General features: G+C 41.3%; 1 protein-coding gene across 2 annotated transcripts in view; it reads right to left on the bottom strand.

Moving 5' to 3' along the window:
* GUCY1A2 (guanylate cyclase 1 soluble subunit alpha 2) overlaps positions 1–22,389 on the bottom strand; it is a 327,843-nt gene that overhangs the window by 17,479 nt on the left and 287,975 nt on the right. Inside the window, exon 8 of one of the 2 annotated variants that reach the window (XM_045077525.1) lies at positions 13,076–13,178. In XM_045077525.1, the coding sequence (XP_044933460.1) occupies positions 13,076–13,178 (103 nt within the window). Of the gene's footprint in view, positions 1–1,689; positions 13,179–22,389 lie in introns of those variants that run through there. The other variant, XM_045077524.1, reaches the window with a different exon arrangement.

The following is a 22,389-nucleotide window of genomic DNA, read 5'->3' on the forward strand; positions in this document are numbered from 1 at the left end:
TGCAGTCTGTAGATACAAAGACATTTTTTGTAATGAAACATGCTACTTACACTGTGCATGATTAATAATAATTACAAGTAAAAATAATCACGAGTAAAAAATGGTGTTACATGAAAACTAAATAGAAGATACAGTGGCTGTTTATAATCCTGAAAGTGCTTATATACTTTTACACGTACTAGTATTCTTAAAATTCTAGTGAAATGAGGCGTATTTTATCATTTCATTCAGAAAAAGGTCCTCTAAACCTGTACTGCTGGATAAGGGAAAACATTTTAAAACATAATATGAAATAACAAATGAAACTTTGTAATGAATGGTACAGGTTTTAGAGATGCATTCATCGTTAAAAAAAAATAGCTTGACATTTCAAAATATATGCAATTTAACCATGCCTTACAGATATATTAGTATATTTACCTGATATTGTTAATGACCTTGTAATTCAAGTTTGTGATAACTAGATTTTTTAAAGAAATGACTCACAAAGTATACTCTGATAGCAAAATAGCACATGTACAATAGTATTTATACTGCAAGCCAAACCAAAAATTTAGACTCATGAAATTACAGCAAATGAATTGGCCAAAGGATTATAAAATAGTTCAGGTATCTGGTTACATAAAACGTACCCCATGCAGCGGAAGCAGATGAAGGCCTAGCACATTCTAGCTATGTGTTTGTATTGAGCTGGGAAGTTTACCGTTGACCGTATAGAGCCAGAATGTTGATGGAAATGCACTGGCTCTTCATCTTATACACTGAAATGAACAGGCAAGATTTTTGTTTTTTGGTGGGTTTTGTTTTTTTTTAAATTTTTTATCTAAAGTACAGTTTTGGGAAATGAGACCCTTTGGTTTTGTAAAATGGCTACTCACAGTCTAGGAGTCAGAATTCAGGTAGGATGATTTTGAAATGAAGAATGATATGTGTTTATTTCTGGAATGCACTTAATCGGTACATTTCAAAAGCATGATGAGACAGTTCTGTGACTTGATTACCAAAGTTATAATGGAGTTGCAGGCAGATGTTAGAAAATGTCAGAGTTTTTCCAAGGCCAAACTCCCAGGAAGATTTTTTTTGTTTTTTAAAATAAGGGAAGGGCTGTTTCTTCATCTCTAAGAAAAATCAGAAAGTCTTTCTCTCCATGGTCCATTTTTCAAATTTGAACCCAACCTGATTTTCGTGGTAGTCAAAACCTGCCAGGATGGCTGAATTAATATCCACGTAGTTGGAATAATTCATCCTTATCTCCAGATTCTTAAAGGAGACAGTGATTAGTAGCTTGTAAACTTTGCCAACCTGGGCCTTAGATGCCAATTCGGCAGGAAGAACAAAAGGGAGAAAATAGGACTGTGGGTCACGGCTGTTCACACTTGATCTTAATTTCTCCTGTTTTCCTTAACCACATCTATTCTATTTCTATGGTGATTATTAAACATATTTCCATCAAGAAATAAAAATGGTAAAGGCATTGAAGGCAAATAAGTATTAATATTGTGTATTATCTCAAGACACAGACAGCCTTTCTTTAACACTGAAATCACAGGAAGAAAGTATTTTGTATTTTTGTAAGTGTCAATTTATATGGTAGCTGCCTCTTTCTTCACAATTTCACAATAAGTTAGTGTGAAATAAATAAATGTCAACTGACATTGAAATTTACCCTTTTCAAGTTTTTAATTTTTCTGAAGTTGTCATATCCCTTCCCTGTACTGACTACTCAATCTGTTAGAGTAGAAGACCCTTGAGATGTATTTAAAAAAAAAAAAAAAAGTCTAAATTAGTGAGAACCAAAATTCAAAGATATTTGACTTATAGAAGCATATCTTTCCAGAAAAATACAAAAGTACAAAAGCTGTATTATTTCTTATAATTTTCTCTTAATGAACACAAACTTAAATCACAGAGACTACTTGATAAAGAGCTTGACTGTATTATTAATGCACTAACAAAAAATGAAAATGTTGAGGGATTAAAGATTCTTTAAATCTATTCGATACTTGCTCAAATTATTCTAGTGTTGAGAACACCTAAAATGAAAAGGCATAATATCTTCCTCATTTTCATTCTTTTAAGTAAGATAATTTATTTCTTTCCCCTTAAGAATAAAATACTTTGCTAGAAATGATTGAATTTTCCCTGAAAAAAAAAATGGCTTTGAATTGGGACTTGTCAAGGATCCAACCTGTGATCTTTCCATATTTAAGAGCATGGTAATTAGTTAATTCTGGTGCGTAAGTAGAAATTGTGGTTATAAACAGGTATCTGAATACACACTAGGATCTCCAAGGCGGAGAGCTAAGAAACACGGAATACATTGTATATTGCTTTTTCAATTCAGTAGACTCTCACAATTGATGGCAAATGTTTTTAGACACTCAGAAGGACCCCAAACCCAAGCCGAGTTACAGAGGGGTGCACAGGAAGCAAGACAGTGTAACGGTCATCTCTTGATAGAGAGCCAGTAAAACCAACTAGCACTGGGTGTACTGGCCTTACTGGAAAGTCGTTTTTAAAAAACAATCTCCTTACAAGTAGAAGATGCGTCTTTCCTATTTCAGTGATGAGCAGTGTGGTCCCCAAGTGAAAATTTACTCTTTGAAAATAAGAGGATTTTGCTAAAGGAAGATCTCTGTAGGGGCAAAAATAGGACGTTGTCCAAAAGGTTGGCCAGGATGCTTCTTGAGAAAGTGTTTGGGTTCAGTGTGAAAGAACAAACAGGGAAGTATTTTAATCTCCTGTTTTGAGGGAGGTCAAGGCAAGGCCTCCGCGAGCTCAGTCATTCGCAGCCCCAACGATCTCTAGGTGCGCCCTTGCTCCCTGCCCTCCTCAGCCACCCTGTGCCCAGTGGGATGCAGGCCGGAAAGAGAAGCCCCAGCCCAAAGAGAGAAACACGATTTTCACATCTTTCTTAAGAAAAGAAGGAAGGAAGGTAGGAAGGCGAGAGGAGCGGGGGAGGGGAAGGAAAGGAAAAGAAGCGAAGCGGCAGGTGCTGGCCACCTCCGGGGCCTGGTGAGCTTCCTGCACAGAGGCCGCGCCTTTCGTGCTTGCCAAGAGCCTTCCTCCAACACAGCTGCCAGTTATGCTGATGCTCAAGTTACAGCCACACTTGAGACCCGGGCCCTTTCGCTGTTTCTCATTATCCTAAAGACTGTAATGCTGTTTAGTGAGCACATACGGCGAATACCAACAGGCACAGGACCACATTCTCCCAGCAGAGGACCAACTCTGCACGGAGCTGGGGCGGGGGGCGGATGGGCAGAATCTATAAGGCAAGAAGTTCTCAGACTTGAGAAAAGATTCATTCTGATGAGCATGTTTTTTAAGTTTCTTGTTAATCAAAGTTTTGACGTGATGAACTTTGACATTCTGTGAAGTGTGAAAACTCTATTTAAAAATCTATAATCAGTCCCTCCCCCCTCCTTTTTTTAAGCTTTCTTCTGGGTTCACGGGGTTGGGCGAGCCAGAGACATGACTGTAATGTGGGCAAAGCTGGATTTTCCTGTCTCTCTTCACCTTCCCTGTTGCGGTCCTTGCTCCGGCACCTTGCACGGATCTCATGAAACAGGGCACGTCCTGTAGTCAGGTATACGTCTGCGTGTTAGCAGAAGAATTCTTTTTAGATAGGGAAGGAAGTGTTTTGAACGATTAACAGAAAAGGCGATGGTACCTGTTACTGCAGGTCACCGAGTGCTGTAACAAAGAAAGGGACGGACGTTACGAGCACCCGATGACACAGTTGAAACAGACTCAAACAATTCATCTGAGACACCAAGGCACACTGTGACTTTCATTTCAACGTGGTAATTTATACCAATCAGCGCTGGAAGGCGGGGGGGTTTCACGTTGTTGATCAACCCTCTGGCCACTCTAGTATTTTGCTTCACTTCATGGAGATTTGAATGAAAACAAGTAAACAGAAATGTTTCAAGTGGCTCTACATAAATATACTATCGATCCAGATTTGATCCCACCACCCCGAACCTCAGAAGAAAGCTGTTTCTCTTGCTGGCCTTGAAAGTTAGCGACACCGAGCACAAAGGAGAGGCCATAAAAGCAGAGTTGTTCTAGGATTTGATGTTTCGTTGGGTTCGGGAATGTATATAGATTCTTGTTAGTCAGAGGTGATGCAGAATGTGTATATTTACTGTTCAAATGACTTGAATATCAATTAGCTCTGACTTAGATTTTATTCTGAGAATAATAGGAATATGGATATGAATAACCCCAGTGTGAACGAGTCTTAATCCAGTATTATTTGACTCTTATTCTTATCCCTCATGTCATTAAAAACAGCTTAGTATTTTAAGTAAAAGAATGTTGCCAAATTTGCACACCATGGCTTAATGCCATGATTTTTAAGTCTGTTTTTGTGACATCCTATGTATCTATTCTGCCACAAATGGAAAACATAGAGAAAAAGATGATTCAAATGCATTTTATGATTATACGTTATTTCCAGGGGATAGGAACTTAATCCGTCAAAAAATTTATTTTTCTTTCTCAGTGCTGAAGAAATGGATACATTTAGAAAGCCTTCAAAGGGGTCTAGCATTGTGACTTTGGGATGTAAGTTGACTCTTTCAAGACAGAAATCTTTGTCCTAAATCCTTTTTCTAGCTGATAATTCCAACTAAAAGTGATTCAGATTTGTTTCTCCCCTTAAAATGTTTTCTGTTCCAAACAATCTCTGCCTGAATTAACCCGTTACGTAAAAGTGAAACACCTTCCGATGAGGGTAAGAGGCCACCTAACCACTTCTAATCTCCCAAGCCAGGGAATACCCCTTCTCTCCCGCAGAACCATCAATGCTGGGTGACTCTCCGCAGCCCCAACCCTCAGGAGCTTGGTGGGCTCGGGGTCAGAAGGGTGGGCTTGGGTCTATCTAAAGCCCAACCCTTGTTCTGCCAGCAACCCAGGCCGCCCTTGAGGACGATGTGAAGAAAACTATGGAATAGAGTCTAGCTCCAAAAGTGATTTTACTGATTTTAGAACACAGGGCATTTTCTATTCTTTGGGACGAAATTTCCCAATGAGGGAAAGATATCACTTCTAGAATGTCAGAACACACTCAGAGAAAGGGTGCATGAGATCAAACCATATTCTCACTGAGGGCGCATTGTAAGTGGGGCAAAATGTTTGAATAGGCACTTTGCACGCTGGTAGTCGGTTCTCAGAGCTAATCGTAGCAGGCTCTTCTACGACACAAGGCAGAGCTGGTGTTTGGCCTCCTTTGTTCCTTCAGGCCAGACATCTGACACCTCCATTGACCTTCACGGAGGCTGGTTCTCTCGGCTGCCTTCGAGAGTTTCTGTTTGTAGCTCCGTGAGGTCTAACCCTGATCTGCACCAGTGCTGACGGGCTTGAAGCTCCCTCCCAAGGAAACTGAAAATGGCTTGTGAAGGAGTTTATTTTCCTCTTGTCTCTTTAATATAAGAATGACCAGTGGTCAAATAAGTCATCTGGCTTTCGTTAAGTCCACTGTGGAAACTGCCTCTCCTTTAAGAGCATCTATACCTTCCTGCAGAAAAAAATCAAATCTTTTTGCTCCATCTCTGCTAAAGCTCTTGCCCACCCCCACCGTCTCCATCTGTCCCTGGTCCCGGGTCTGATGTGCATCTGCTAGGCAGAAAAAGTGGAGGCTCGTCTTTAAAAAGTGGGGTGGTGTAAAGCAATTTTGTACATTTCTGGTATTACCGATTAATGCATTACGGTCCTCATATTTAATTACATTTAATAGACCACAGTAAAAATATATTTAGGAGAATCCTCTCTTTATCTCCAGATAGTGAAAAGGCCACAGAAGAAGGCTGAATATTAACTGATTCCTTTATTTTTAAATTGTGCATCAAAAGAGTCACTATAATAGGTTCAAATTAAGTATTTTCTGTTTATTCACAATGAAAAGTATGTTTATTAAGAATTAAGCCTCCAATGATATGCAAAAAAGATAATTATCAAAAAAAACTTTCTCGGGGAATCAACGATCCTGTTGGATTTTTACAGGGGGATTTTCTAAAGTGCGAGCAAAAGGATGCTACCTTAAGTTTTGCAGTGGTTAACAGGAAGGTAACGTAGCAGCAAATACAAATGCAACTGTATTCAGATTCACGACTAGAAGAGAGTTTTCCCGGTGGGGGGAGGCAGTAATAGGGGCTGTAAGCCGATTCAGAGGTTTAGGAGTAGGGGATCCTAAGTTTATATGACTTTGCTAAATAACAACCTGGTGTTTAGAAGTTCCTCACCGGAACGTGAGTTTACCACCTGCCTTGAGCTGTAATCCTAGTACGTTATGCTAAATGATAGAGGAGTAATTTGACTATTAAAGGACTGATTATTATAGACTATTCCACATTTTTAAAAAATTACATTTCAAGACTAAAAATGTTAATTACTCATTTTGAAATGTAGAAGCTTCAGTACTTTCATCAAGAGAGTTGAGAAGGGCAGGTTATTTTCAATATGGCTACAGGATCGTTTTCAGATGTGCATTAATTCTACCTCAGATGACATCCAGCCAATCGTATTCAGGAGCCAAAATACTGTTCTATTTCCCAAGTATTTGCCATCACAGAAAACAGTAGCAATGAGCACTTTTAATCTAGTTTATCTCTCTTTCATCTTCTAAGACCTTACCAAGAGTTGAATTCACTTTTCCCAAGACCCATCCATATTTCTGCAAAGCCTACATTCTCAGTCACCTCATCCAACCTGTGTTGCACCTTCACTCATGGACCCATCCTTAAACACTCCTCACTGTTCAATTCTACAAAGATCCCAAAACCTGGGCAACATTACATACACAGATCTCTTCACAGAGGAATAGAAATCCTATTATGATAGGTATTTTTCAAATCATACAACAGAAAGAGCATGGTGGGAGTCTGTGACTTCATAGCATGTATCCAAATGAGTAGCTTCTGAGATGCATGAACCATGTCGTTTGCACAGGTCATTTTTATCCAAGTTTTCGCTTGCTGCCGCTCATTTTGCTGGAGTTGCGAATATCTTTTGGAAGTCCACACCCGCTATATTATTGCTTGTATAAAATATGCCTCTATTTCCCTAAAGGTTCCATGAAGTGCACAGAAGTACAGGTTTCATACAGCCTCATACCATGGCTTAAATTATTGCTTGAAAGGTTGTTTTAAAGTATTGCTAGGAAATCATTTTTAGATGAGTGTGCAGTTCAATGTGAAAAGTACAGAGTGAGACTAAGTATTAAGCTGGTGATTTCTTGACAACATAAAAACGGATCATTCAGAAATCAGGCTGTGTCCAAAAGTGTGTAGTTCATAGCCTGGTGGGGCAGATCAGCAAGTATGTGGGATACGGACAACTCCGGCAATGACTCAGCAAACGGAACTGGGTCCACTGTGCCAGGAGCCCTATAGTGAGCAGTGTTCCTCCCTCCTGCTTATTCATGCTGTTTCTAATAAGTTTGAAATCTCCTGCTCCGAAAGCAGATTGTAAATTTAAGACCAAAGCTAAAATTAAGACTTGTGAAAGAAATAATGCTACAAAGCCCAAACCACTTAGCTTTCCAAATTAACCACAGATGAAATAATACACGACTCTCTGAGTCAACTTGTACTTATTCCTGGTGATTGGGTTATTTGAATACTCTTCAGCGATGCCCCAGTCTGGATTTCTATTCTCATTACCTAGAGTGGTTTCCTAAATACAGTGTCGAGGCCACACCTGCTACGCACTGAGCCCAAATCTGGGCAGGCGCCGGAGCTCGGCAGTTTGTATTTCGGAAGGCTTCCTGGGTACCTTGTCCACAGGCAGCCGGATCCGGCCACGCTGATGAGCTGAACCGCTGGACGGGAGCATTTCTTACTAGGAGAGGAATGCAGTGAAGCCCTCGACTGAAGTCGTGTTCCAGTCATGACGTATTGGAAATAAAAATGCAAATTTTACTTCCTGACATTCCAGGTCCTTCCAAGATGTCCCTCCTTTTAATCACGTAATATCTACATACAGCACACACACGCACATCCCGACCCCACCCCCCCCACATCGAGGATTCATTACTTTATAAAATGAGCTATTTTACAGTGTGAGATTGACTATCACTGGCTTTTTTTTTTTTTTTCTTTATGAAAGTAAAAAAGGAACAGAGGAAGGAAACAGAGGAGCGGCAAGACAGTAGTTAGGTTTCAAGTGTGAGGAAGGAATTTTGCACACTATCTCGGTATATTCTGACCAGATTCCTGTTTATCTGCTATAGTATCAGGGTCTGTACTTCACCACCTCGCGGGCCCTCACCGTGCTGGGGCCGGAGTACCCATGAAACAGTAGAGCTAGTTCAGTCACTGCAACTCTGTTTGTGCAGACAGGAAATCAGCTGCTTGCGAGTGAAGTGTTGCATCCGAGAGCTGCCCATAAGGGACTGCCGTGCTGGAGGTCATAGGTTAAATTCTCATTACTCAGTGTCTCATGCACCATGTTTTTCCCGCTGTATCTGGTAGGATATGCTTACAGAAATTTCACGATTTTTGTAGCTGAGGATCTCTAACCTAATAATACCTAGGTTGCAATTGATTGGTTCTTGGTTCTTGGACTTGGGTTTCTGGGTATTGTTGGCTAAAAGGCCTCTGTTGTCGCCCAAAGCCTCTTCAGGGTCATGTGTAGTTCCTTTTGAATGAATTTTTGGTAAAGCTACACCAAGTGCTTGGAGTCGGAGTGTTTTGGGGAGAAAAAGCACAGGGAAAAGCTGCAGATGGTAACAGGCCCCAGCACAGCTGGGAACAGTTAGTTCACTTCCGAGGTGCGCTGTCACTTGGCCTGGGGTTGGGTGGGTGTCCCTGTCTGTCTGAGACCGGCATCAGCCACTCTCGCTGTGGCCATGTGAGGTTCGGAGGTGTGGAGAGGCTAGTGTTTGCTGGGGAGGTTTGAGAGAGAGGGTTTCCACGGACGGCGTGGTGCAGACGGGCTGGGCAAGAGCTCAGTAGTGCTCAAAATGCGTGATAAGACGGAAAGCTATGGTACACGTTTCATTCTCTGCCCTAATGATCTGTAACACCTGCCCTGAGCATGCAGGACACCCGGGGCCTTCGGTGAATGTATTTAATGACAGTCTGGATCTTGAGGTCCTCCCTGATATCTCACAACTCAAATACGTGATTTCAATTGGTAGCAATATTTCTGTACAGAACACAGAGCCTGGTGGTTTTCCAAACCCTGCGGCTTTGCCCTTTGTATGCATCAGTCAACTTAATTTGGCTTTATTGCTGGAAATCTTTGGCACGTTTTGCAAAACTGAAAGCCTCGCTGCACTTGTGAATGAGGTTTTGTCTAAGTTGTGGCCTTGCTTTACTCTGTGTGTCCTGGAGAGTGCACTTTGCACTTGAACCACAGAACGCCGCGTCTCTTGATACTGTTAACCCTGGGCAAGAGAACCAAGCGTGGGGCCGTGACAATTCCCCTCTGAAGCATTGAATCAGAGTCATTTAGGGCATGGCTCACGGACTCCACAGGGTCATATATTAAAAGGGAAATCCAAAATAATTTAAAGTAGAAGACATGCGTATTGGGGCAGGTTTTAGACAGTTTGGTCACCTGTTACATAGAAGCTTTATCTTCTTCCCCAAAGACATGTGTTCTACAGGCATTGAGAAGTATTCTTTTCATTATGGCTAATGTGACTTATTTATTAAGGTCCCCAAGGTGCATACTGTGTGCTCTCTGGAGGTACACATGGCGGTGTGTGACCTTGTTGGGTAACTGATTTATTTCCAAATGACTTTGTTTCTATCAAAATAACACTGATGCCAATGTGAATCTCTCATACCAATGCCTAGTCTTAAAGTGACTTCAGATTAGTTGCCTCAAAAAATACTAAACAGAGGAGCTGTAAGTGCTGGATTATATTTTAATGTAACCCTTTCAGAGTGGGTTAAAGCCATTTCCCTAATTTAATACCACTTGATTTGTAATAGGACATCCATTTACATCCTTTTTAAACTGCCACACTAAAAATATGATGTTTGCTATCATTTTTAGGTAAGAATACTGTACAGATATTAGCTGAAATACTGTGACCCAATGTTGCAGTGACAATTCCTAAATGGAGGATATGTAGACTGTATTATGTAGGACAAATAATGTAATAGTTGTTCATAGCTTCTAACTTCTACGAGTGCAGCTAGCATGAAAAGCCATTGTCTGCAGTAACTTGCAATTACATAGCAATAGTGTAACTAATAACCAACAGTAGTAGGTTGGCAAAATGGCAGCAGACTAGACTGTTGCCTCAGACTATAGCTTCCAAGATATATTTAAATTACATTGTTTGAAAAGTGTAGTCTACAGCCTACAATATATAATAGATCTCTGGTGTATTTTTCATGGTGACATTTGTGACAATGTAAATGGCTACTTGTTGTCTAAGTAGAGCCATATAAACTAAGAGAGTTTGTTATTCTTTCGACAAATTGAATGTATATACAATTCGTTTCTTGGGCCCTATTACAAATGACTGGGTAATGAAGTGGGTTTCCAGCGATGTTTGAAAAATATGCTTCCCACAGATATTCTTAAGTATAGGGAGAAAGATCGTATATCTAGAATAGTTGCTTAGACAAATCCTCACGAAAAGCAGAGAAATAGGTCGGATGATTACTGGGAGTCCCTTGCAGTCTTACGGTTATGAAACACATTGCTTATACCAAAACATTGATTGATTTAGTTTATCATAATAAGCTCTAAATTCCTATGCAGAATAAGTATAAATTACTTCAGTGAAGCTTGGTTTTCTCCCCCATGTTCCTGGGCTGTAAGAGAGTTTGTTATTCTTTTGAATACACAGCTGAAGTCTGTCTTCAGCACGAGTACTGAGGTGTGCCCGGCCTGTTCTGTTCACAGTAACTGGGAACCTCCCCCTTCTTCCCTGTGAAGGGAGTGGGTTAATTTCCCAGTCCCCTGAAGAATTCCTTTGTAACTACCCCCACTAGAGCACCTTGTCCCCAGTCTATAAAACTCCCCTCAAATAAACACACTGGCCTTCTGGCCCCCCGTGTTGTTAAAAACAGAGACCTGGACCCAAGGAGGAGGGAGGCAGGCGAGGCTTCCGAAAGCTCAGGTTCTAGATCCCATCTCCACACTGTGTGCGGCACTAGCATCCTCATGAGCCTTGGGGTGAAAACAGTTCAGCAATTACAGAAGAGATCATCATTATAACAAATATTTTATGTATCTATAAATGTTTTCTAGCACACACTTAGAGAACTTAAAAGCACTAGTCAGTCTCCCAGGCTACACTGGACACTATTAATACGCTCCGTAGCTGAGTTGCGGCATGAATGAATCCTAACGCAGCCCCCGTGCATGCCCAGAGGAATCTCTCGGTCACGTTCAGTAGACGCAAGCTTTCAAGGAGTACACCGTTTGGAAGAAAACGGCCATTCCAAGGTTTCAGGGAAACACATCGATTTCCAGTTCATTAACCTCAGCAGAAACTTGGGTTTTATATTAGATCCAAAATAGGAAAACTCTGGATGTACTGTGCTCCAGATTTCAGGGGGAGCCTGCGTTAATATTTTCATGCAGTGCTAATTAGCGGGAACAGATCTTCATTTTAGGACCACACGTGATGGAAGCCTGTCTGTCACTATGGCGATGATGGGGCCTAGGGGACAGACCTACTTTAGTAGGTCTGGAGGTGATTCATGAATTTAAGAGGTTCATGAAGGTGATTCACTGAATTTAAGAGCCACATAAATCAAACTGCAGAAGAAAAGAATTACTATCATTTTTTAAATCTCAAAGCCATAAAACACAGGGTTCCCCCCACCCCTTATTTTGCAAGAAGAAATAACGTTCTTGGGAAACAGCCTACAGCCTCTTCCTCCCTAATGCCAGTATCTGGCAGTTTTCTCCCAGAGTGGCAAGTAGCCCTCAGGAGGCATCCGGCAGGCGGAGTGGGCAGAGGTGGGGGGAAGAGTAATGAGCCACGGGATGGGGACGCTGTTTATTAGAATATAGCTGAGTACATCGTACAAGGTACCCATTTTGCAAGTGCTACATTGAAAAGGGTCCAGTGCAGCAAAGCATTTTGTTTTATCCGACATTTGTCAGAAGACAGCAGCAAGACTTTCGGTAGTTCTGGTGACAGACGAGTCTTTTAGTGGGAAACGCTATTTCCTCTGGATTCCGTGCTACAGTAATTAAATCTAAAAGATGTATTTGCTAAGCAGACAGACAACGCTTTCTCGGCATCTGCAGTCCCTGGTTATATGTATGCCCCGTCCGAGCACCCATCTGTCTAAATGAGCGAAACTCTATTTGATTAGTAGGTTACAGTTACATAAGACACCAACTACACAGTAGCAGATTCGGAAAATGGAGTAATGTTGTGTGAAATGTAATTATCTAGGAGAAGAGAGATGTAGAAAAATAGGTAATATCCCTAAAATATTTTGCTGAGTTAGAGTTCTTCCTGCTGGGAAGACAACCACACTGCCATGATGTGTATGAAATGTCTGTTCAGAAAAACAAAATTAGAAAATAGTCCTCACATACCAACTCACTAAACGGAGGACTATATCCTCAAAACTGGCTCTCAAAAGTGATCTAGATAAATGGGGGAAGATACCTGTATGTGTGACAAACAAGAAACACAGAATCTATTAGTTTTGAAAGGGGGCCCCTACTTAAAATATAGATATATATATTTGTGTGTGCACACGCATGTGTGTGTGTGTGTATATATATATATATATATATATATATATGACCAAAAACACTCACAGGGATGGACACATTACCCCCCTTCCATTTTTTTTTTTTTTTTTTTTTTAGCTGACAGTCATTATCCACCTTGTTCTTGCCTCACACAGCACAGAAATTCCGCTGCTTGTTCTCAGGCAAGTAGTGGAAGAGAAACCATCTTGTTCTACTCTCCCGTCATGACCCGTGTTCTGGGCTTGTGCTTTTTGGAGGAGTCTTTGATCTGCAGTAGGTCTCAGAGGCTTGTCTCCCGGAGGAACATGGTGCCAATGTTGTAGGAAACTTTTTTTATCCTTGAGGAGGAAAGAGAAGGCTTTGGCTGCTTAGGACCAGTCCTTACCTCCAGGAAATAGCAGATCCCAGGGATTTCCTTTGGAAAGTTATCGGGAAGCTCTTCACGGGACCGAGGGATGAATGTGAAACTTTCTTCCCGCTTTAATAATCTAAGGAGAAAACACAGACAGTGTGAATCAAATAGACAGGGCCAATGAGAATGAATGAACAGAAAATTTAAAGACTCAGGAATCATCAAAGATAAGGCTCAAGTTAACACTCCTATTTCTTCGAGTAGATGTGGTGTTCACAGGGCTCCAGATGCTAGGAAGTGTTTCTCAGGAAAGATCCCTTCATGTTATTATAGCAACAACAACAAAAATAAGCAGGGCCAGTTAAATTTTTTTTCAAGTTTGATTTTTTTCCCTAAACAAAGAATGAAGGAAACCAAATAATGAAATATTTATTTGAACATGTAATATTTAACCTTTCTGTTTTTAAAACATAACTAAATTTTTAATTATTTTGTTATAGACATATAATGTATTTTTATCCCCAGGGGTACAGGTCTGTGAATTGCCAGGCTTACACACTTCACAGCACTCACCAAAGCACATACCCTCCCCAATGTCCATAACCCAGCCACCCTCTCCCGACCCCCCTCCCCCAGCAACCCTGAGTTTGTTTTGTGAGATTAAGAGTCACTTATGGTTTGTCTCCCTCCCGACCCCATCTTGTTTCATTGATTCTTCTCCTACCCACTTAAGCCCCCATGTTGCATCACCACTTCCTCATATCAGGGAGATCATGTGATAAAAACTCAACTAAATTCTGACGTACCTTTTATGTTCTGTAGACTCTCCACAGGCTTTAAAGGTGTCTCCTGCCTGTCAGAGACCTCAGACACTCAGACACTCAGTCGTTGAGCATCACAGACAACACTCACTCCTCCAAGTGTCTGGTTTCCAGCCGCTTGTCTTTCATGAGCTCCAGCATTTATTGGTCAGACAGCATGACTCTTCCCTTCTAGTCACACGTAAAGACTCTTTCTAGAAACACTAATGCTAGAGATTTAATCTTGTCCAGGTCCATGACACATAAGTTTGATTCCAAGACCTAAAAATGTGGCCCAGCAATTCACCCTAATGCAGCAGCTCTTACGGGCTGCTTCTCACTGGCCGAGAACGATCTCCTATGTGTTCTCAGACACACACGGTTGAACAGAACGCCATGTTTTGTCAAGAGCGATAGAAATAAGGAATTAAAGAAGCCGAAAATAAAGACTGAAAAGCAAACAAAAGCCCGTAGGAATCCAGAAACTGACGATCTGTGTCCGCACGTGTCCAGCCATTTGGTAGCATTAGGGGAGGGAGGAAAGCGAGCATGAAGGGGACGCAGAAGGGTAGGATGAGGTTTTGAAATCCTAAACTAAATGTTTAGGCTTTTATTTGGAAGGCACAGTGGAGCCAAACCCATCATCCCCTTTTCCCTAAAAACAACTCCTTTTCCTAAGACAGGTGGAGGTTCACCGCAGTTGCAGCTCCTGTGTGGGAGCAGGGGTCGGGGGCGGAGCCGCAGGGGGAGGCGGAGTGAGGGAGGCGCGAAGGCGAGGAGAGCGGAGGGGGCGGAAACACAGAGTCACCACTACCTTTACAACTGAAAGGGAAGAAATCTTTGGGTCTTCATAAAAATGTCCAAAACAACAGTTGGTAGCGCTAAGAATTCTTATAGTAGGAGCGATCTCTATTTACGTTTATGAATGGGAGTTGTGCCATTTTTCTTTATCAAGGATTTTTGTTTCAAGTTTTAATTGACCATTTCTTTGAAAGTATTCTACAATGATTACACTAACTTGGAATATAAAGAAACGAGGCGCTGATATTTCAGAATTATTTCATCCATTCAACCCTATTCAAAAATCTAATCATGGCCTCTGACAAATTTATGAAGGGGAAAAGTCCAGAATCAGCTGGAGTGATTTGCTCACAGGAGCAGTGGTACAGCAAGGGCATTGGGACTAGAATGGGATTGGGTAACTCCGAGTCCAGCTCAGCTCTACAATGAATAGTAAGACTACACTACGATCACTTTCTTTCACAGAACTGAGATGTAGGTGAGGCATTAATGACAATCAGAATGAAAGTGTTGGTACTGTCTGCTTTCTCTTTTCACGGATGTCAGCTTTCTTTATGTGGAATATATAATCCATCATAAAATGTAGAGTTTCCTAAACAATAGCTAAATTTAGCATTGAATTCCACAGTAGTTTTCCTTAGCTCAGATAGAACAGCCATTCATGTGAGATGTGGGTGTCAGTGATGTCCGTCAGCAAACGTGTTGAGGGCTGGTGACACGCTCTAAGAGTCCTCCGAACGGAGGAGAGAGGGAGTGGGGGTGCACAGAACAAGTTAATACAGAACTAAAAGGGCATGAAATACTGACAGGAACAAATTAGCAGCATTGCCAGGCAGCATATGGGAACACACAGGACAAAATCCAAAGGAGTAAATTCTGTAGGATCAATGCAGAAATGAGGACTATGGGTCTTAATATAAAAGTCAAGAAGCAGAGCAATAAAGTTCATCCTTACCTGTGATAAAATAAAGCAAAACCCCAACCTTTCAAACAAGCCTCCTTAAAGGCCCTCTTGGGTAGGACTCACTCTTCTCCCCTTCTATGTTAAGCCATTTTTTTCTCATGCTGTATTTGACTCACAAAGGTCTTTATATTTTGCTGTGACTGAGAGATTCAGACAGTGAGCTGATGCCTCCGTTAGTACTTGTACATGACTGGAAAGATGGGGCCCCTAGCTGCTTCGGATGCCAGGACTTCCAAATAATTCGCTGCACCTTGGTAGGAAACTCTTCACAATGAGTTGATCTCTCAACATTTCCAATACGTCTCCTATTGACTCTGCTAAATGACAAAGACAGCGGCTCCCACGGGGCTTTATTCTTTCCCAGCTAACCATTTTGGTATGAATAAACTAAATGCAGTTTTAAATTTGAATAATATAAATGAGAGCACCTAAGGGTAAACTGATCCAAGCTCCCGTGATATCCGGGGTTTAGCAGCCTCTGTATAAATGCACATTCAAATGCGGCATTCAGACAGTTTCTGAGAGGCCGATCTGCATGGGCTCCTGGTGCAGCTGTGCAGGAGGTCAGGGGAAACGTTTCACACAGCCTGCCTGGTGGTGATGAGTCGTGGGACTGAGTAAGTAGACAGGTATTAGGAATTTATACCCTGATCACCCCAGAACCTCTGATCCCCTCTGAAATGCCTTATTAAGTCCAAGTCCCTGGGCTGGCTCTAAAGCTCTTTCTTCAAGTCAGGACCGATAGGGAAGCTTGGATTCTACACAAATCTAAATTAATCCCCAGCTGGTTGATACACAACCTGGGAGTTTGGGCAACATGTTTAATAAGCATTTGGCAGCCACACAAATCCTGGCTCACCTGCCCGTCACTATTCCTCCTGTCAACAAAGTTTTTCCTACCAATGGATTTTCATGATGAGAATTCACTGCTGCTTTGGATCCCTGCATGTGCGGGAAGCTTAATACTTTGGAGGTCCATGGACCTGCACCCTCACTGCTACAGAAATGAAGCCCATTTCTGCCTTGCACAGTTCTTGTCTGCATGCCCACTTCTGCCCGTTTGCACCGAGCTCTGTGCTCTATCCACTCTCTCTGTAAAGGGACATGAAACTTACTCACACTGAGGTACAAATGACCTAAATGTCATTTGCATTTTTAACGCTGGACTCTGAGTTTTAAAAAGGTAGCAGAATTATAACAGTGGCATATCAGGCAACTTATTCTAGGATTTATTATCTTCTGCAGATCATACTTAAGTTGGCTTATATAAAGTACAGCTTGGTCCTCCATAGGGTAAGGTCAGAATTCAGTCTTTGATTCTTCTATACACTTCTGTATAGTTGTACCAAATTACATACACTGATTTCATTGTGAATTAGGGTGGTCTTCTTGGCCATTTGATATGTGCATTTCCCGTACTGCTCTAGACTACAGAATTAGGGAAGATAACCAGTCGTGCCCTTTTCTTTGTCTTCATTCAGCGTTTGCTCAGTGAGTAGACACCATGGACAACTCCCTAGACACAACGAACCTTGCTGAAATGAACACAGCTAGCTGCAGCCTCGGATCGGAACCAGCTAATATACGCGGTCCTCTCAGACCTGCCTGTATGATGTCACCACGTGAGGTTGGAAAATCTTAGTTTCGACAACCAAAAAGGCCCACGTGATGTACAGAGCCCATGTGATGTACAGTGACCACCCAGAATGTGACCCACCAGAGGCTCACTGGCTTGGCTGCTAATTACTGTATTACCAAAAGATGCTTCAAGACCGAGGCAAGGTAAAGTAGTATATTTTGCATCTTTCAGAGCTCTGGGCTGGAAGGAATACCTGGAAAGTGACCTTGTAAAGGTTTTGGATGTCTGAAATGTCTTTGGATCACTCTCAGCTTGATTGGTTTCATTAGGCATTAAGTTCTTGTCTGAAAATTATTCTTTTCCCCTCAGAATTTGCTGCTAGAAATCCAGATGTCATTCTGTTTTCTATTCCAGTGGATATGACTTTTTTCCTCCTATGTCTCTTAGTCTGTCTCATCCTCTTTCTGTCTCTGGTATTAGGAAAATTAATGGCAATATATCTCAATATAACTTTTTCTCTCTTTTTAGTTGAAGTATAGTTGACACACAATATGACATTGGTTTCCAGTGTACAAGTCAGTGTTTGGACAACTCTACATGTTAGGCTTGTTTCCCACAGGTGTGGGCTACTCTCTGTCGCCAAAGAAGGCTACCATCGTGCTACTGACTATATTCCCCATACTGTACCTTTTACTGCCGTGACTTACTCCCTTAGCAGAGGGCTGTACCTCCCACTCCCCTCTACTCCTTTTTGCCAAACTCCCTCCTCTATGGCAACCACCAGATGGTTTTATGGATTTATGCATCTGTTTCTTTTTGACAGACAGATCACAAGTAGGCAGAGAGACAGGAGGAGAGAGAGAGGAGGAAGCAGGCTCCCCGCTGAGCAGAGCTAGATGCGGGGCTCGATCCCAGGACCCCGGGATCATGACCTGAGTCAAGGGCAGAGGCTTTAACCCACTGAGGCACCCATATGCATCTGTTTCTGCTTTTCATCTTTATTCATTTTTTGATTCCACATATAAGTGAAATCCTATGGTATTTGTCTTTCTCTGACTGACTTCACTTAGCAGAATACCGTCTAGGTCCACTCATGTCATTGCAGACGGCAGGATGGCGTTCTGTTACATTATGGAGTCACTCTCTCTCTCTCTCTCTCTCTCTCTCTCTCTCACACACACACACACACACACACGCATTCTTCATATTCATCTGTGGATACTTAGGGCGCGTCCATAACTTGGTTACTGTAAGTAATGCAGAACCATAGGAGTTTTCTTTGGGTAAACACCCAGTAGAGGAATTACTGGATCTTACAGTATTTCTAACTGGAACTTTCTGAGGAAGCTCCATGCTGCTTTCCACAGTGGCTGCAGCATTTACATCCCCATCAACAGTGCATGAAAGATCTGTCATGTCCCCATCTCGTCGACTCTCGTTATTTCTTCTCTTTGTAACACTAGCTCTTCAGACAGGTGGAAGGTGAAAACTCATTGTGGCTCTGATTTGCGTTTTCTGCGTTATTAGCGATGTTCAGCATCTTCTCACGTCTGTCGGCTCTCTGTGTCTTGCCTTAAAAAAGTCAGATCTTGGGGCGCCTGAGTGGCTCAGTGGGTTAAAGCCTCTGCCTTCAGCTCAGGTCATGATCCCAGAGTCCTGAGATTGAGCCCCACATCGGGCTCTCTGCTCAACAGGGAGCCTGCTTCCTCCTCTCTCTCTCTCTCTCTCTCTCTGCCTGCCTCTCTGCCTACTTGTGATCTCTGTCTATCAAATAAATAAAAAAGTCAGATCTTCTGCACAGTTTTTAGTCAGACTGTTTTCTGGTGTTGAATTCTGTCTATATTCTGGATATTACTGCTTTATCAGACATATCATTTGCAGATGCCTTCTCTCATTCAGCAGGCCGCCTGTTGTTTTGTTGATGGTTTCTTTGCTATGCAAAAGGTTTTTATTTTGGAGTAGTCCCAATAGTTTATTTTGGTTTCCTTTGCTCAAAGAGACAATCTAGAAAAAATGTTGCTCAGGCTGATGTCAAAGAGATTGCTGCCTATGTTTTCATCTGAATGTTTTATGGTTTGAGGTCTCACACTGAGGTCTCCGCTTGGCTTTTATTCTTGTGCCTGGTGTAAGAAAGTGGTCTAGTTTCCTTCTTTTGTGTGCAGCTGTTCAGTTTTCCTAATAGATTTTGTTGAAGAGATGGTATTTTCTCCATTATATACTGTACATTAATTGACCATGTAAGCGTGGATTTATTTCTAGGCTCTCTATTCTCTTGATCTATGTGTTTCTTTTTTGCCACTACCATATAGTTTTGATTAGTGTAGCTTTGTGGTGTATCTTGAAATCTGGGATTGTGATAACTCCAGCTTTGTTTCTTTCTCAAAATAGCTTTGGCTAATAAGAGTGTTTTGTGGTTCCATACAAATTTTAGAGTTATTGGGCACCTGGGTGGCTCAGTGGGTTAAGCCGCTGCCTTCGGCTCAGGTCATGATCTCAGAGTCCTGGGATTGAGTCCCGCATCCGGCATTCCGGATTCCTTCCTCTCATCCACATCCACATCCCTGCCTCTCTCTCTGCCTGCCTGTCTACTTGTGATCTCTCTCTGTCAAATAAATAAATAAAATCTTTAAAAAAATTTTTTTTTAGAGTTATTGCCTATTTGGAAAATGCTGTTGCTATTTCTGTGGACATCAACCGAGTCCACAGCTCGCTTTCTGTAGTATGGACATTTTGACAATATTTATTCTTCCAATCCATGAGCATTGTAAGTCTTGCCATTTCTTTGTGTCCTTTGCAATTACTTTCATCAGCCTTTTATCACTGTTGGGTACAGGGCTTTAAATTCCTTGGTTCTACTTATTCCCACATATCTTATTCTTTTTGGTGCCAGTGTAAATGGAATTGTTTTCTTAATTTGTCTTTCTGCAACTTCATTATTCGGGTATAAAAATACAGGTGAAATCTCAGTTTTGGATCTTACAACATTATTTATTTATTACCTCCAACACTTTTTTGGTGGTGTCGTTAGGGTTTTCCGTATCTTCTGTATGTCATACCATCTGTAGCTACTGGCAGTTTTGCTCCTTCCTTACCCATGTGGATCCTTCTATTTCTTGTCTAATTGCTGACTAGAACTTCCAGTACAATGCTGACAAAGGGGGTGAGAATGGACATCTTTGTCTTAGAGGAAAGGCTCTGGGGTTTTCACCATTGAGTAAATGTTACTTGTGTGATTGTTATACATGGCCCTTATTAGATATGTTCCCTCTAAAATCCACTTTTTTGAGAGCTTTTGTCCTGAAAGGATGTTGCGTTTTGTTAAGTGATTCTTCTGCAGCTACTGAGATGAGCATATGATTTTTACTCATTTCATTACCGTGGTGTATTGATTGATTTGCAGATACTAAATCATCCTTACCCCCCAGAATAAGCTTAATCTGGTTGTGGTGAACGATCCTCTCACTGTATTGCTGAATGTGGCATTTTGTTCAGGATTTTTGCATCTATCTTCTTCAGGGATATTGGCCTATAATTAATTCTCCCCCACCCCCCTTTATTTTCTTTTTGTGGTGTCCTTTTCTGGTTTTGCTGGCCTCATAAAATGCATGTGGAAGATTTTGTCTTACATCTTTTTTGGACTAGTTGAAGAGAATTGGTATGAATTCTTCTTAAGTACTGGGTAGAACTCACCTGAGAATAGATCTGGTCCTGGACTTCAGTTTTTTGGTAGTTTTTAAGTTACTGTTTCAATTTTGGAACTAGTTATTGGTCTATTTGGATTTTCTGTTTTTTCCTGATTCCATTTGGAAGATTGCATGTTACCAGAAATTTATCCATTTCTTTGAAATTGTCCAGTTTGTTAGCATACAATTTTTCATACCTACAATCCTTTGTAGGTCTGTGATAAAGGTTCATTTCTGCATTCTTGGATTTATTTGATTCCCTTTTTTTCTTGAGGTTAGCTGAAGCTTTATTAATTTTGATAATTTTGCCTTTTCAAAGAACCAACTCCTCTTTGCATGGATCTTTTCTATTGCTTTTTAGTCTCAATTTCTTATTTCCACTCTGGTCTTTTATTTACTTTCTTCTTCTGACTTTGGGCTCTGTTTATTCTTTCTAAAGTCCTTTAGATATAAGCTTAGATTATTTGAGATTTTTCTTGTTTCTCGAGGTAGGCCTGTATCACCATTGATTTCCCTGTTAGAACTGCTTGGACTTCGTCCCAAAGATTTTGCACCATTGTATTTTCATTTCCCTCCATATATATATCTATATATATATATATGTGTGTGTGTGTATATTTTTTTTAATTTCCTCTTTGATTTTTAGCTGACATATTGGTTGCTTCATAATGTCTTGTTTACCCTCCACATGTAGGCCTTTTTCCAGTTTTTTCTTAGAACTGATTTCTAGTTTCCCATGGTTATGGTCAGAAAAGGTGCCTGATATGATTCTTAAATTTATTGAGAGTTCTTTTGTCACCCAACATGTGGTCTATCTTGTGGAATGGTCCATGGGCACTTGAAAAGAGTATATATTCTGTTGGTTTTGGACCGAACGTTCTGGATATATGTTCAGTCCATCTGGTCTAATGTATCATTCAAAGGCAGTGTTTCCTCAGTGATTCTCTGGACGCTGTATCCACTGGTGTAAGCGGGGTATTAAAATCTCCTCCTATTACTGCATTATGGTCAATTCCTCCGTTTATGTCTGTTAATATTTGCTTTATGTATCTCGGTGCTCCAACACTGGCTGCATAGATATTTACAATTGTTTTATCTCCTTATGCGGTTGACCCATTTATCATTATGTGGTTCCCGCCTCGGTCTCTTGTCACAGTCTTTGTTTAAAGTCTCTTTTGTCTGACAGAAGTTTTACTTCCTAGCCTTTTTCTCCATGTGCATTTGCTTTAAACTCCTTTACCGTCCCTTCGCTTTCAGCCCATAGGTCTCTCAGTCTGACGTGGGTCTGACGTGGGTCTGACGTGGGTCTGACGTGGGTCTGACGTGGGTCTGACGTGGGTCTGACGTGAGTCTGTCGTAGGCAGCGGATGGAGGGGTCTTGTGTTTTCCTCCGTTCTGTCACCCTCTGCATTCTGATGAGAGCGTTTAGACCATTTACATGTAAACTAATGACAAGTGTGTACTTACTGGCTTTTTGTTACTTGTTTTCTGGTTTTTGCTCTTCCTTCTCCTTCCTTGTG

Source organism: Mustela putorius, unplaced genomic scaffold (assembly GCF_011764305.1).
Source record: "Mustela putorius furo isolate JIRA1106 unplaced genomic scaffold, ASM1176430v1.1 tig00000198_pilon_pilon_pilon, whole genome shotgun sequence".
Lineage (NCBI taxonomy): Eukaryota > Metazoa > Chordata > Mammalia > Carnivora > Mustelidae > Mustela > Mustela putorius.